The sequence below is a fragment of the Adiantum capillus-veneris genome, chromosome 23 (genome assembly GCF_014529385.1).
Source record: "Adiantum capillus-veneris isolate H3 chromosome 23, ASM1452938v2, whole genome shotgun sequence".
NCBI lineage: Eukaryota > Viridiplantae > Streptophyta > Polypodiopsida > Polypodiales > Pteridaceae > Adiantum > Adiantum capillus-veneris.
The window spans coordinates 48,951,225-48,964,308 of record NC_140953.1 but is presented as its reverse complement, the minus strand read 5'-3'; the positions used below and the strand labels follow the sequence as shown (position 1 = coordinate 48,964,308).

General features: G+C 42.3%; 2 protein-coding genes across 4 annotated transcripts; one reads left to right on the top strand and one right to left on the bottom strand.

The window, feature by feature from the left end:
* Positions 1–4,709: 4,709 nt before the first annotated feature.
* On the top strand, positions 4,710–6,354 carry LOC147427755 (glucuronoxylan 4-O-methyltransferase 2-like). The gene is made up of 2 exons (XM_086496586.1): positions 4,710–5,001; positions 5,166–6,354. The coding sequence occupies exons 1-2, from the start codon at positions 4,905–4,907 to the stop codon at positions 5,990–5,992; spliced, it is 924 nt and encodes a 307-aa protein (XP_086352712.1). The 5' UTR covers positions 4,710–4,904; the 3' UTR covers positions 5,993–6,354.
* A 447-nt stretch (positions 6,355–6,801) lies between these two features.
* LOC147427754 (tetraspanin-19-like) lies at positions 6,802–9,436 on the bottom strand. Of its 3 annotated transcripts, XM_086497174.1 has the most exons (7): positions 9,179–9,436; positions 8,458–8,557; positions 8,185–8,265; positions 7,934–8,038; positions 7,463–7,598; positions 7,316–7,332; positions 6,802–7,099 (listed from the first exon to the last, which is right to left on the bottom strand). In XM_086497174.1, the coding sequence occupies exons 1-7, from the start codon at positions 9,331–9,333 to the stop codon at positions 7,046–7,048; spliced, it is 648 nt and encodes a 215-aa protein (XP_086353300.1). In that variant the 5' UTR covers positions 9,334–9,436; the 3' UTR covers positions 6,802–7,045. The 3 variants fall into 3 exon arrangements, 2 of the variants coding, with proteins under 2 accessions (XP_086353300.1, XP_086353299.1); XR_015186024.1 differs by having other exon boundaries at positions 7,316–7,598; positions 9,179–9,434; XM_086497173.1 differs by lacking the exon at positions 6,802–7,099 and having other exon boundaries at positions 7,113–7,598; positions 9,179–9,435.
* Between the last annotated feature and the right edge of the window lie 3,648 nt (positions 9,437–13,084).

The following is a 13,084-nucleotide window of genomic DNA, read 5'->3' as shown; positions in this document are numbered from 1 at the left end:
GAATTCAGTTGCACATATGATGAATGGGATGGACAAGGTTCTATGTGACTTCATACCTCAAATCACAATAGCATTTCTTGATGATTTGCCCATCAAAGGATGTGAAGACAGAAAAAGATGAAGCTATGGATTCAAGGGGGTGCCGTAAGTTTGTTGCAAACCATATCGAAGATTGTGAAAAGAGTTTTTCAAGGCTAGAAGAAGTTAATCTTACCCTGTCAGGACAAAAATCTATATTTGGAGTTGATGAAGTGTTGATTGTGGGGCATATGTGTGGTCCTTATGGTAAAAGGCCTTGTCCAAAAAAGATGGATGCAATAAAAAACATGAAAGAAACATGTACAACTATAACTGAAGTTCGAAGATTTCTTGGTGCTTCTATCTTATTTGGATACCACATTATGCACATTTAGCAGATCCCCTTTATAGGTTGTTGAGAAAGAATCAGAAGTTTTGATGGGAAGAAGAGCACACAAAAGCCATCAGAAAGCTAAAGAAGCTACTTCTTGAATCGCCAACCTTGAGAAAGGTATACTATGCATGTGAGAGACCTGTCGTTGTGACAATGGAAATGAGTTCTACAGGGATAGGATGGGCACTAGGGCAAGATGATGATGAAGGAAAAGATATGTAGTGAGATTTAGAGCCAAGATTCTGAGTTCTTGCCAACGAGATTCTGCACAAGTAAAAGGGGAACTATGGGGGGTACTTACAGCATTAAGGTGTGACGAGTACTTGATAGGGGCATCAGTGGTTGTGGAAACTGATTGTTTGCCTCTTCTTGGAATGATCATCACAAATTGTTTGACTCTTGATATTGCAATGTTGCGATGGATAGCCTACATAAAGTCCTTGAATCCTGGGTTCAAGCATATTGCAAGGAAAGACAATCCAATGGCAGATATGCTATCTAGGGCAAGGTATGAAGATGAACATGACATGATTATTGAGGGAGATGATGTAGGCACAAAGTTTTACAATTGATCATAGTCATGCATGTTTTGTGTCTTCACTTGAGTCCTTTTCATAGGAACCATATGAGGATGAATGGCTCTTGATAGGTAGCTACTTAAGTACTCTGTAGAAATAGGATGATTGGACTGAGAAAGAATTTAAGAGGATAAAAAGAAAAGCATATGGATACTTCTTGAGGGATGGCTACTTATGGAAGCATCCTAAACGAAGAGATGGAACACCATTGCGTGTAGTATGCGATAAGGTTACTCAACAACAAATCATCAAGGAGTTCCATGAAAGTTTATGGGCAGGACATCGAGGTGCATGGGCAAAATTTGCCAAGGTAAAAGAAATGTATTGGTGGAAAGGGATGTATAAGGATGTGGCTGAGTTTGTCGAGTCTTGTGTGACATGCCAAATGTATTCAAATGTACGGCATCATGATGGACTACATCCTACTTATCCATTAGCCATGCATTACAAATGGGTTGTGGACTTGGTCACAATGCCTTTGGGACTTTGGCAAATGAGGTATTTAGTTCTTGAAAGAGAAGATTTGGCCAATCAATTTGAAGGGCGTGCATTGAGGACAAAGAGTACACAAGCTGTATGTAAATTCCTTCTTGAAGATATGATTTGTCGCTATGGATGTGGGAAAGATACCTGCAGATAGAGGAGAATTGGATGATGATGAACCAAGGGAATCCTTCTCTAGGATAAGCATCAAACTAGCTCTAACTTGTGCTTATAACCTAGAGGGAAATGGCAAAAGTGAAAGAGGGCCTCCTCCAATAATCAAAGCTTTAGCTAAGTCTTGTGAAGATAAGCTTGGAGAGTGGCCAAGGTTACTGCCATTTGCATTGTGGGCTTACCGTATGACACATAGTTCAATCACTAGCTATATGTCTGTTGAATTGATGTATGGTCAAAAACCTGTGATGCCAATTGAAGATGTAATTCTTACATGGAATGTATTGCCATGGGAAGATGGAATGAGTAGAGAAGACCTTCTTGCTACGCATACGACAATTGGAAAGAAGGTCTAAAGACATTGAGCTTGCAAAAGCTCGACTAAAGAATGCAAGGTTGAAAAACAAAGACAAATTTGACAAGAGACATAATCTCAGACCAAAAGACATTGAAGAAGGTGATTGGGTGTTGGTGTATGATAGTAGCCTTGAAAACCAGCACTCTACAATAAGGAAGCTTGCAAAGAGATGGTTTGGTCCTTATATTGTCAAACATGTGCATGGAAATGCAACTTACACCTTGTGTGAACTAGATGGGACAGAAATGAAAATTCCCATTGCAGAAAAAAGAATTAAATAAGTCAAAAGAAGGGAGGATGCTGATCCATTTGATGCACACCCAAGTGAAGAGGATGATGAATCCAATTATATGCAAACTGAAGATGAAAGTGAAAATATGGCGTCTGACTATGAGTTTTAATGCTTTACAGATGTTATTGTGGCACATACCGGAGGATGTGTAGGTTCAGAGGGGGTGGATGTCATGCCATGGCACGTACATAGTGTGAAATAAAAACATTCGTCTCACTCTTGACACTTCTTGATGTATGCAAATAAAAGCAATCATGTACATATTATGCTATATGTTGAAGCGGCTACTGCGGTCGCTATCATGTACATACCTACCCGGGGAGTCGTGGCCCTGGATGTGGCGCATTTGCATGCTTTCCAACTTGATAAGATACTTAATTTGGTTTGACAATGTACATTGTCCAAGTGTTTCATGGTGGCACACTCATCTCGCCTATAACAGCAGGCATCGTTGCAGAATTGTATTAAAAGTGACCCAAAATGGTATATTGATGAAAAATGATGCTTATCTATGCTTTTTATGCTTATGCGAGTGATCCCACAAACTTAGGGATTTTTGTGACTCCATTTGGGATTTTTCGCATAAAAAATGACATTTTTTTGGGTAAAAATGATCTAAAAATGACCAGGTTTGGTCCAAAGTGAGAAAATGGCCCAAAAATTGACACACACATCAGCTCATACTGCCGTGGGAAAGAGAGAGAAGGCTGCTTTTTACAGAAAAAACTTGCAATTTTTCTCTACTGTGCAATTGTTTCCATGGTTACTCAATCTATCAATCTATGTGTAAAGCATTCCCGCCTCTTCGTAATCTTGTATCTGAGCTTGTGAGGGAGTGAATTAGGGTTTCCCCTTATCAAAATGGTGTGTGGGCTTCTCTTTAGAAGCTCTTAAATCTCTGCAAATTCAGAAAATGGTCGCCATGAAGGTGGAAGCTCAAGTATTCCTCAACTGGTTGATATTACGATTATGTAATTGGGAGCGAGGCTACATGATACCATGAAAGAGGTTTGGGTGTTGATTGAGATTTGTGCTTGTATGAGCATTGAGATTTCATAGCTAAAACTTTAGTGTTTTTAAATGGTCTTTTTAAGTGAAATTGAATGTGATTTGGTGATCCTCTCAACATACTCTCAACTATGAAAACAAGCAATTCCAAGTACAATAGAAAAGAAGGTTTGTGACTTTGCTGTCACGAATGCTCTTAGATTTTGAATCACCCTTAGAAAGAGGGTTGGTGATTCTCGACAAACGCTTTTCACAAAGTGTTTGTGACTCTCATCACCAACTCTCACAGCCAGAGGTTTTGCACCTTCTCAGCTAGACCGCACACTTTTCGAAAGCGTCCATAGAGAGACGAGAGAGATTGTGACAGGTCTTTGTAGAGATCCTCTCTATGCAGAGAGATTAGCAAGCAAGAGGGAACGAATGCATGGGGGCAAGAGGTGAGGGAGGGAGGGAGGGAGGGAGGTGTTGATGGGGTGCGTGGCCAGGGGACATCCACGACAACAGGTCTCTCTCTCTCTCTCTCTCTCTCTCTCTCTCTCTCTCTCAAGTCTACCATGCACCCAACAATGGCCCGTGTTTCTGTACGAAGAGAGTCGCAAATGGCTATGCACAAACAAGAGCAAAGAGTCGCACATGGTCGGGGAGGTTCAGGTCTCTCTCTCTCTCTCTCTCTCTCTCTCTCTCTCTCTCCCCTAGGTCTACCATGCACCCAACAATGGCCTGTGTTTCTGTACGAAGAGAGTCGCAAATGGCTATGCACAAACAAGAGCAAGGAGTCGCACATGGTCGAGGAGGATTTTACCGAATAGAGCCAATACTAAACCATCATGATTGATAATACAAGCTACAACCTACAACAGGTCTTCAATCCTTCAGTGTTCTCTAAGGTCGATCTCTGTAATGAGTGTTTTTTAACGTCAAATCTCTGTAATGATTGTCTTCTCTCTTAACCAACCAATCATAAAATTATACCTTTTTTAAAAACCACCTCCCTTTTTTCCTAATGAAAAAGGGCCATCACTAAGGCCTTACCTCTTTGGGGCATGCCCCCTCGTCTATAAGTGACACGGTGTCACAATCGAGGGATCAATTGGACAGACACTTGATCAACGGGGTGCAAGGGATTTGGGACGTCGGATCTTCGTAGTAGGGAGGGCACAAGTTTTATACACACTAGCTCACCTACTGCTCAACGATACATGTTAGCTCATATGGTGAGGGTTGGGCATCGTGAGGAGGGCACGCGTGATGGAGGGGGAATTTGCAATACTAGATTTGATCAATGACAGATCAAATTTCCATCGTTGATCCCTTCACTTCGCCCACATCACATAGCGATGAGGCCAGGCCCCTCTCTCTTTATCTCTCTCTCTCTCTCTCTCTCTCACACACACACACACAATCCCATGGACAATCATAACTTCAGAGATTTGAGCTGTGAGGGTTAGTTGTGCTGTTCCTTCAAGAGAGAAAGGACTCATTAGGCCTAGGGTTTGTTATGAATGCAATGGCAGAAAGCAAGGTGGGCGGGATAAATGGCGACGTCAGACCATACGGTGTGTATAATGTGCATTGTGCGTGTGTGTGTGAAACGACTGTATGTTTTGTACTCCAACAGGAGCTCAACACCAACCAGCACTTCCCTCGGGGGCTCTCTCCCTCTCACTCATTTTACGCAAGCTTTACCCAGAGCAAGGTGATTTTAACTCAGCAGAAACGGTCCCAATAGAGTGTGTGCGCGTGCATTTGTGTGAGAGAGATCTGCGTCTGAGTGAGTGTAGTGTGTGCGTGGGGCAACAATGGTCTCCTCTCACACTTCTGTGCGCCCCAGCCTTGACAACATCGGTCGATTTTGGCCAGGTTTCATCCTGATCTTTATCGCCCTCCTCTACTTCGCACGTCCCGACAAGCCCATGCTGGATATGGAGTCTGCTCGACATGTCATGCGACATACGGGTGGTAACAGCAGAGGCGATGGCAAGGCTTTGCCTTATCCAGTCGCCATTGCCCTTGTCCACTATGCCTCATCTAACATAACCCCACAGCAAACTCGAGAAGAAATGATGGTCACTGCAAACATTCTCAGCAGGCGTGGCCCTTGCAACTTCCTCATCTATGGCCTGGGCTTCGATAGCCCTCTCTGGCAAGCTCTCAATCACGGTGGTCGCACTGTCTTCCTTGAGGAGGACCCTTCCTGGATTGCACAAATGCTGAAAGCGCACCCCTCACTGGAAACATATGCTGTCAATTACACTACAACCCTTACTGACGCAGATGATCTTCTTGCGTATGTGCAACGACACCAAGACATCTGCTTTCCAAGCGAGAGGAATTTGCGGCAATCAAAGTGCAAGCTTGTGCTTAAATCATTACCAGAGCATTTGTATGGGGTGAAATGGGATGTTATAATGATAGATGCACCACGTGGGTATTCGCCAGAATTTCCTGGCAGAATGACGGCAATCTACACATCGGCATTGATGGCAAGAGCGGCATCACATGATCAGAGTACAGACATCCTGGTGCACGATGTGGACAGGCCAGTGGAGAGCAAGTTTAGTATGGAGTTTTTTTGCGCCAAGAACCGCATGGGAGAGATTGGTAAGCTATGGCATTTTCAGATCTTTGGAGAAGGTGCAATCCATAGCTCTGATTTTTGTACAAGCTCTTACAAGAAGAGGGCTTGAGTTTCAGAGTGCTCAATTTTACTAATTTGGTCTATTGTTGCTCCTTAAATGAACCAAATTTACCCACTTAGCACAAAGACATCCCTATAGTTTTAGTTAGCTCTTGTGTTCTACTTAAAGACCCAAGAGCCTTTAATTCATCGTGAATAACCCCAAGGTCCACTTTTACATGCTTCAAGACTTCAGATGCAAGAAAAGTTACAAAGTACTTTAAGGAATAGAATGTGGAAAACTTCATGTTATCTCTAAAGTGAGTCTCTGGCCTACCAAAAAGGTCCTAGCCTTGGCAAGATTACTACGGTTCAACAATGTTTTGTATTCATTCTTGTTGAGAGCTAATAATTGGCACATGTTTGCCTGTCCACGTTGCTGTTGGTCTCATCTTTGCTAGCAACAAGGAATCTTGTGTGTGCGTATGTATATGTATGTATACATACACATACATATACATATATACAGTCGCATTCAAAAAAGTAGTAAGTGAACTGGATAAGTTTTACGTCGTAGCTACAATCCCAAGAGAGGTCAAATATTATCTACTGAGTCTTGAACAGAAGACCTACTTCTCAAATAGCGAGTTTGCTTTTTATCAACCAAAGAAAACAGGTTAAAGATGCAATGAAATTCTAGTCCTAGTGGAAAGTAATCAATCCATGATGTATAAATTAGGACACGCTACATAGCTTATAATGAATCACAAACAAACTCATAAACACATTCACAACTATGGCTCACCTAGAATGGCACAATCTAGAGGTCCAAGTAATAACAAGTTGACACGACATCAAGAAAATGAACAAGAAGCTAGAGCTATTTAATAAGTGCGGCGTTGATTTGCAAATGTAGTTCAGTGGGTAAACTTCAATACAAGATGTGGAGATGTAAGATATGCAACTCATTTTATACAATGAGTAGAGGCACTATCGAATGCATCCACAAGCTCTCACCAAATATGTGTTTTTTGATAGTCATTCTATAAAATCCTACTTATGACACTGAAATTTGGTCTATCGTTACATCCTCACAGGAAATAATTAAAAAATCAAAGAATAATTAGTGTGTCGAAGCAAAATAAGCATCACATGTCCTCGTGCACACAAAGCTGCCCTGCATCGACAAAGAATATATCAAATTCCTCTTTTGAATCTTTACATAACTAACACCAAAACCATGGTGAGGCACATACAGAGAGCAAAAAAAACCTTGTGTTCATTCTTCTTACACATGGAACAGCCATTTGTAGGCACAACACCACACCAGGACAAGCACAAATTTACACACAAAAGGCAGCCTTTGATGTTTACACAAAAGCAGAGAACCCACCTTTTTGCTTCGTTTAGCTAGAGAGACCAAATGATGGACGCAGTAGCGGGCAAGATCACATCATCTCTGGTGCTCGTGCACTGGATCTACGAGGATAACCCTGAGCCAGGCCATTAACTGGGAAAGGCACATGTGACCTTTCCTTACCCAAAAGTGGTTGCCAACAGCTTGCTGATACGGGAAGAACATACACTCTCTGATCGTCATCATCATCATCAAAGTCCTCGCCCACAAAGGAGCTTGCAGCAGCTTTTGCACATAATGCTAACATTGCAGCAAGAGCCTATAGAAGACAAAACAGGTGAAGCCATAGCCAAGAGGCAAAAGGGTAAAAAACGTCCTAATTTGCACATACATGTGAGTCCATTGCCACAAATATATATATATACCAAGCAGACGACTTCACTGTAGAACTTTAATGTGCATTGATAGCATGCATGATTGCACTGTGGTCAGTGAAATATTTTCGAATCTTCATTGCAAGGCTTAAAGCATTGAGAAACTTAATGTGAGCAAACATGCACATGCAGATACTTTAAACTTCACAAGTTTTAAGCAGAATCGTGTAAGCTAAGTGAAATGGTCGATGCATTGAATTGCTGACCCCTTAAAACTTACCTCCATGACCAGAATGACCAAGCCCGCCCACTTGCAAACATCCAAATTCTCCTCAATGAACTCAATAACACGATTAAGTACTCCAGTTGGATCATCAGGCATAACCTGCAAATTTGATCATTTACCATAAGCACAGGAAAGGTAGTAGGTAGAACTTTTTATACATATCTGTGTATTTACAATGGGACATTGCTGTTAAAGCTCATTGGGGATATAGATAATAAATGCATGTATTACACAACCCAACATACCGCATCCCCTTGTTTGTACAGAAAAGTTTCGATTGTAAATGCACCTTGAAGCATCAGTAGTACCACCAGAGAGAAGGCATACTATGAGAGTTAAGAGTCATGACTCATGGCGAACTTATACTTTAAGGCTCTCTCTCTCTCTCTCTCTCTCTCTCTCTCTCTCTCTCTCTCTCTCTCTCTCTCTCTCTCTCTGTGTGTGTGTGTGTGTGTGTGTGCGCGCACACGCACAGGCGCATGTCCATGTGCACATAGTGCACCATTGGACAAGGATACACAAGAAAGCCAGCATCCATTTGCACTGTCTGTCGCAAAATGACCAAGGAACGCAAGCATGCAAATGCTTGCTCCCAGTCCTAATAGCAAATAAATGAACCTACATAGAGAGAAAGAACCAGATTAGAGCATGTTTGGAAATTAGGTCAGACACATTTGAACTCGAAAATAATAAGAACGAAGGCAGAGACGCGACATCACAAAAGCTTTAACCATAGAGAAAGACTTGATGAAGCAGATATATCAGACGGAAACTAAGAACTTTATAAAACATAAGTTTGCACTTCTGCAACCAATGCAAACTTGTCCACCCACTCAAGCATATACCAGCTGAAGAACACATATCTCAAATGGGCGGCTTTGCAAACAACACAAAATTCATAGCTCCTCTACACAGTCGATGAAAAGATGGCCTGGTAATGATGCCTTGATATGATATTAGTGGACTATTGCCTCTTTGAGCATGTGAAAATAAGCATGCCCTTCTTGGGCACCACCTCTTCCATTCAATCAGATTATTTATTTATGAGCAAAAGGTCTGGTGATCGCATCTATCAGATTCTGACCCCAACAACCAAAAACCTAATTCAACAGAAGGAGATGCAATGGAAAGGCCACTATTGCAATAAAACATACCCCGCGGCTTCTGAAGATGAAAAATTTCTTGCAAAAGGCTGTCGATTTTGGGTTTTCACAGAAAGAAAGGCAAAGGCGTGCTTACCAGAGCTGATTGGACCGGAAGGAAGAAGCCGGCAGCTTGTGAAGTACCCAGAGCGAGAAGAGCAGCAAGGAAACGCCCACGAAAACCAGCACAAAGTTCAAGAGCTTCAGCATGCAACGTAAGCAGGCGCTGCAGAATCCTTCCCTCGTCGCCATCTCCTTCCTGTTTCCCTCCTTCAGCGTGTTTGAATGCAAAATCGAGTTTTCCAAGTAAAAACCAGCGTCGGTATACCTGCAAGTAGGAAATTTAACACGAAGCGAGACTTTAAGAGCAAATTGAATTGTCAACGTCGGGGCTAGAGCCCATATTGTCACTGGCGTCACTCACCATCTAGCATGCGTCTTAATAACCCCCAAGCGGTGCGATCTACAACCGAGAAGTGCGGGCACGAAAGCAAAGAGGCACCCGGACGTCGATTGGAAAAAAGTAAACAAGGGCAGCAAAAGTAAACAAGGATGCGTGGGGGGGGGGGAGTAAACTTACTTTATAACCAAGTGCGTTCATAGTGGTTTCAACCAACCACACTCGCTTGCATGGTTAGCTCACAAGCCTCTCCTTGGTGGGGTCGTGGGTTCAAATCACCGGGCTTCATTCAAGTGTTGCAACACCTTTGTGGACCCTCCAGTGGCCTCAAGATTCACGTGCCACTTTCCCGGCCGTGGATCCCACCGCTTGAGGGTCATTAAGATCCCATGTTAGATAGTGCTGAGGGGCATCACTAAGCTTCTTCAGGGGGATCCTACAGCTCTTGATATGCGACACAATATGCGACACAATATGGGAACAATCTAGACTATCGGATCATCGGGTGAAGTAGGGGTGAACTAGGGTTGAGGGAAAAAAATGTGCAATTCACCCCTAGTTCACCATCCACTCCCCCCCCCCACGGATTCGAACCCATGACCCCCATCTTGCAGCTTACCATCACACTATCATGTGCATCATGCATAATCCTAGTTCACCGCTCTCCCTAGTTCACACCCCCCCTCCCCCCAGTTTACACGTAGTTCACCCCTAGTTCACCCCGACAGAAGATCTGACGGCTTTTATTTTCCCAATCGTTTGTGAGCATTGGTAGCCCTAGATCCCCCCTGGGGAGGGATCCCGTGGCCAGTGACAAGGCCCTAACCTAACCTTGGCGGCACCTGCTGAAAGCCACGCCCCGCCTAGCATCTGCAGGGGCTAGAGAGGCTTATGTATTGCGACATTTCTTATCACACGCATTGCTTGGAGGGGTTACGACTCTTGGTCATTGCAGTGCAAGCGTTGCAACATTTAATAATGCATGTGAAAGTCATGATCTGCCACCAAGTGTTGTCAATTGCCCCCTTATACACTAGATGCCCTAGAAATCCAACTTAATTTGGGAAAGCGGTAGCAATGCTTTTACAGTGTGAAGGTCCCTTCCCCTCCTATAAGCCCTTCAACCCCTAGGTAGGACAAGGCTTTTACTCCATTGCCAAACACCAAGCAAGACTTTAACGCTCCCTAGCCAATTGACCTTTAGGGCGAGCCACCTAGACTGAAAGAATTTCAAAAAAATTGTCTCGTAGTTTTTGTACGAGATGCACTCTCCGATGTATATGTTTGATAGAGCTAAAGAGACCACACCATTAGAGCTACCCAAAATACAGCACAAGGGTTTAGCCCAGTTTATGCTCCCATGCTTCATTGGAAGGCGCGTTGAATGCTAAATGACAATCAAATTGGCAATGTATTTCATACACAAGTGATTTTTTTTGGGGTGAGTTGAGACAACAAGCCCCACAAAATTGGCATTGGCAAAGGGGAAAGGGTGTGCCAAAGACACATTCTTGCATCCATAGAGGAGATTTTGTTTTGAAGCACATATTCTATGATGTAAAGGCGCACTTTACAATGACATAAATATTTTGACCTTCTATTATTAAAAGGATGAAAATCTTGTTAAAGTGAACTACACTACAATAAAGCTAAAGCTCAAGTGAATTGGAAAATAGTTGAGACAAAAATCAAAAAAACAGGTCAATGTGAATTGTCAAAAAAATGTGAAAGAGTTCAAAAAGGTTTCTTTAAAGATAGTTCTTGATTATACAAAGTCTCTTTCAATAGACATTGCTTTTTCTAAAATAATACCATATCTGGAAGATCGTAGGGAGATAGACATGTCAATAACCACCCAACCAACATATATATAAACCCTTGGTCCGCTGGCTCTTAGCTATTTACAGCCCCTGTACCGCACGTGTATCTGTATACCCTTGGCCAGGGCCGTGCCCTCCTATAGTCCTACCCTTGGCATGACATTACTCCCCCCTTGGAGAAGCGTTTTCATCGACGAAAACAAAAGTGGTAGGATTTTCATAAGAACACTAATGTTTTCCACAGTGGTATCCCTCATGGATCCAGCTGCTTGTTTGACCGAAACATGGTGCAGTAGGAGGTCCAATGAAATCAAGAATAACATCTTGATTTTGCACATTGTTGTCCATTTGCAACCATTTTGTGTTACCGGTTCCTATCCAATCATAGTGTGTAGATTAGAACGCAGATGAGCATGCTAAACGAGTTATCACAACAAAGATGTACCTGAAAGAGTACCCCTTTCACTTTCCATGAAAGTAACTTGCTGACATAACTCATCAACCAAGTTTCATTAGTAAACCAACCCCACCATAACTAGTGTTCAGGGTTGAGAACCTGACTTAAACATGAAGAGACAAAACCTAGTCGCAAACATGCTTTAACTTATGGTAAGCAAACTCCAACTAGAGCAATAAATGTTTACTAATTGGATTGCTTTGTGCTAACATACGCACTTTGCATTTCCTTTAGCATAAGATTACAGTTGTAATATGTCTATCCCCTTGGATAACTGACAATACTGAGGTGTTTTTTACAACGGTTTACAGACAATCTCCCACATGACTAGTGAATGGGGATCGTACAATATTGTTGAAGAATCAACAATGTCCTGAATAACCATCGTGGTTAACTTGAAAGATCCACAAGCACCCAAACCGAGCCATGACCTCTGTTGGTGATTGGTAGACCCAAAAGTAATCTCATAAAGATACTGCACATAGAGTGCAAAATGCTTCCTAAGCAACAACTTGATGAATACTCATACCGTTCTAAATCAGCTTTTGCTAAACACTAGAGCCCATAACACCTAGTGTGCATGCATTTATCAAAAAACAAATCCGAACCTGTATATCCATAATCGTCCTTGCCAATACATATGGCGAATGTGATGCTCCTAGCACACATTGAAGAGTAGTGTCAATAGTTGCAAAAAGAAACTAGATACTTTCTGTTGCAATCATTTGCAAGCCTTGTTGAAACGTTTGAACCATAATAGAAGGTGAAACAAAAGTCATTTCGAGGTGTAAACAATGAAAATTTTTCATTAACAACTCATAGCTTTGCTATATGTGTAAACAACCATCGGTAATGTTGTTTAGCAGCACTTGTACCTTAACAAGTCATTCTAAGTATTCGACAATTTTTTGCCACTAAAATTGCTCCTGATACATCGTGCTGAAAATGGTCTAGAAAACAGATATGACCAGTACCTAGGGACATCATCGCCTAGCGACACATAATTGAAGTAACAGCGCCAGTGTCTGTCCCAGAGACTCATATTTCATATTCTCCACATATGTGGAATATCTCTCAAGTAAGGATGTCTGAAAAAACGTCAATTAAGTACGAGATGTACTTGGGTGTGGAGGTAACTGTAAAATACGCATGCGACGTGCGTGATAGAGACCCTCATTATCCATGCTCCGCACTCCCTCAACCGAATTCCTTGAGTTCCTAGACCATGTTGTATCCCATGTGACAACATGTGCCAAATAAACCCTACAAGTGGGTCTACAATTGCATAATGCAAAAACTTATTTTGGACAGTACAACCCAAATGGT

What these genes read in the sequence shown, in the direction of transcription:
- LOC147427755 (XM_086496586.1), top strand. Translation starts at nt 4,905, where the DNA reads ATGTTTTGTACTCCAACAGGAGCTCAACACCAACCAGCACTTCCCTCG. An exon ending in CAAGCTTTACCCAGAGCAAG is followed by an intron (nt 5,002 to 5,165) that starts GTGATTTTAACT and finishes GATTTTGGCCAG; the next exon opens with GTTTCATCCTGATCTTTATC.
- LOC147427754 (XM_086497173.1), bottom strand. Translation starts at nt 9,333, where the DNA reads ATGGCGACGAGGGAAGGATTCTGCAGCGCCTGCTTACGTTGCATGCTG. An exon ending in TTCCGGTCCAATCAGCTCTG is followed by an intron (nt 8,558 to 9,178) that starts GTAAGCACGCCT and finishes CTCTCTATGTAG; the next exon opens with GTTCATTTATTTGCTATTAG. An exon ending in ATGGATGCTGGCTTTCTTGT is followed by an intron (nt 8,266 to 8,457) that starts GTATCCTTGTCC and finishes TAACTCTCATAG; the next exon opens with TATGCCTTCTCTCTGGTGGT.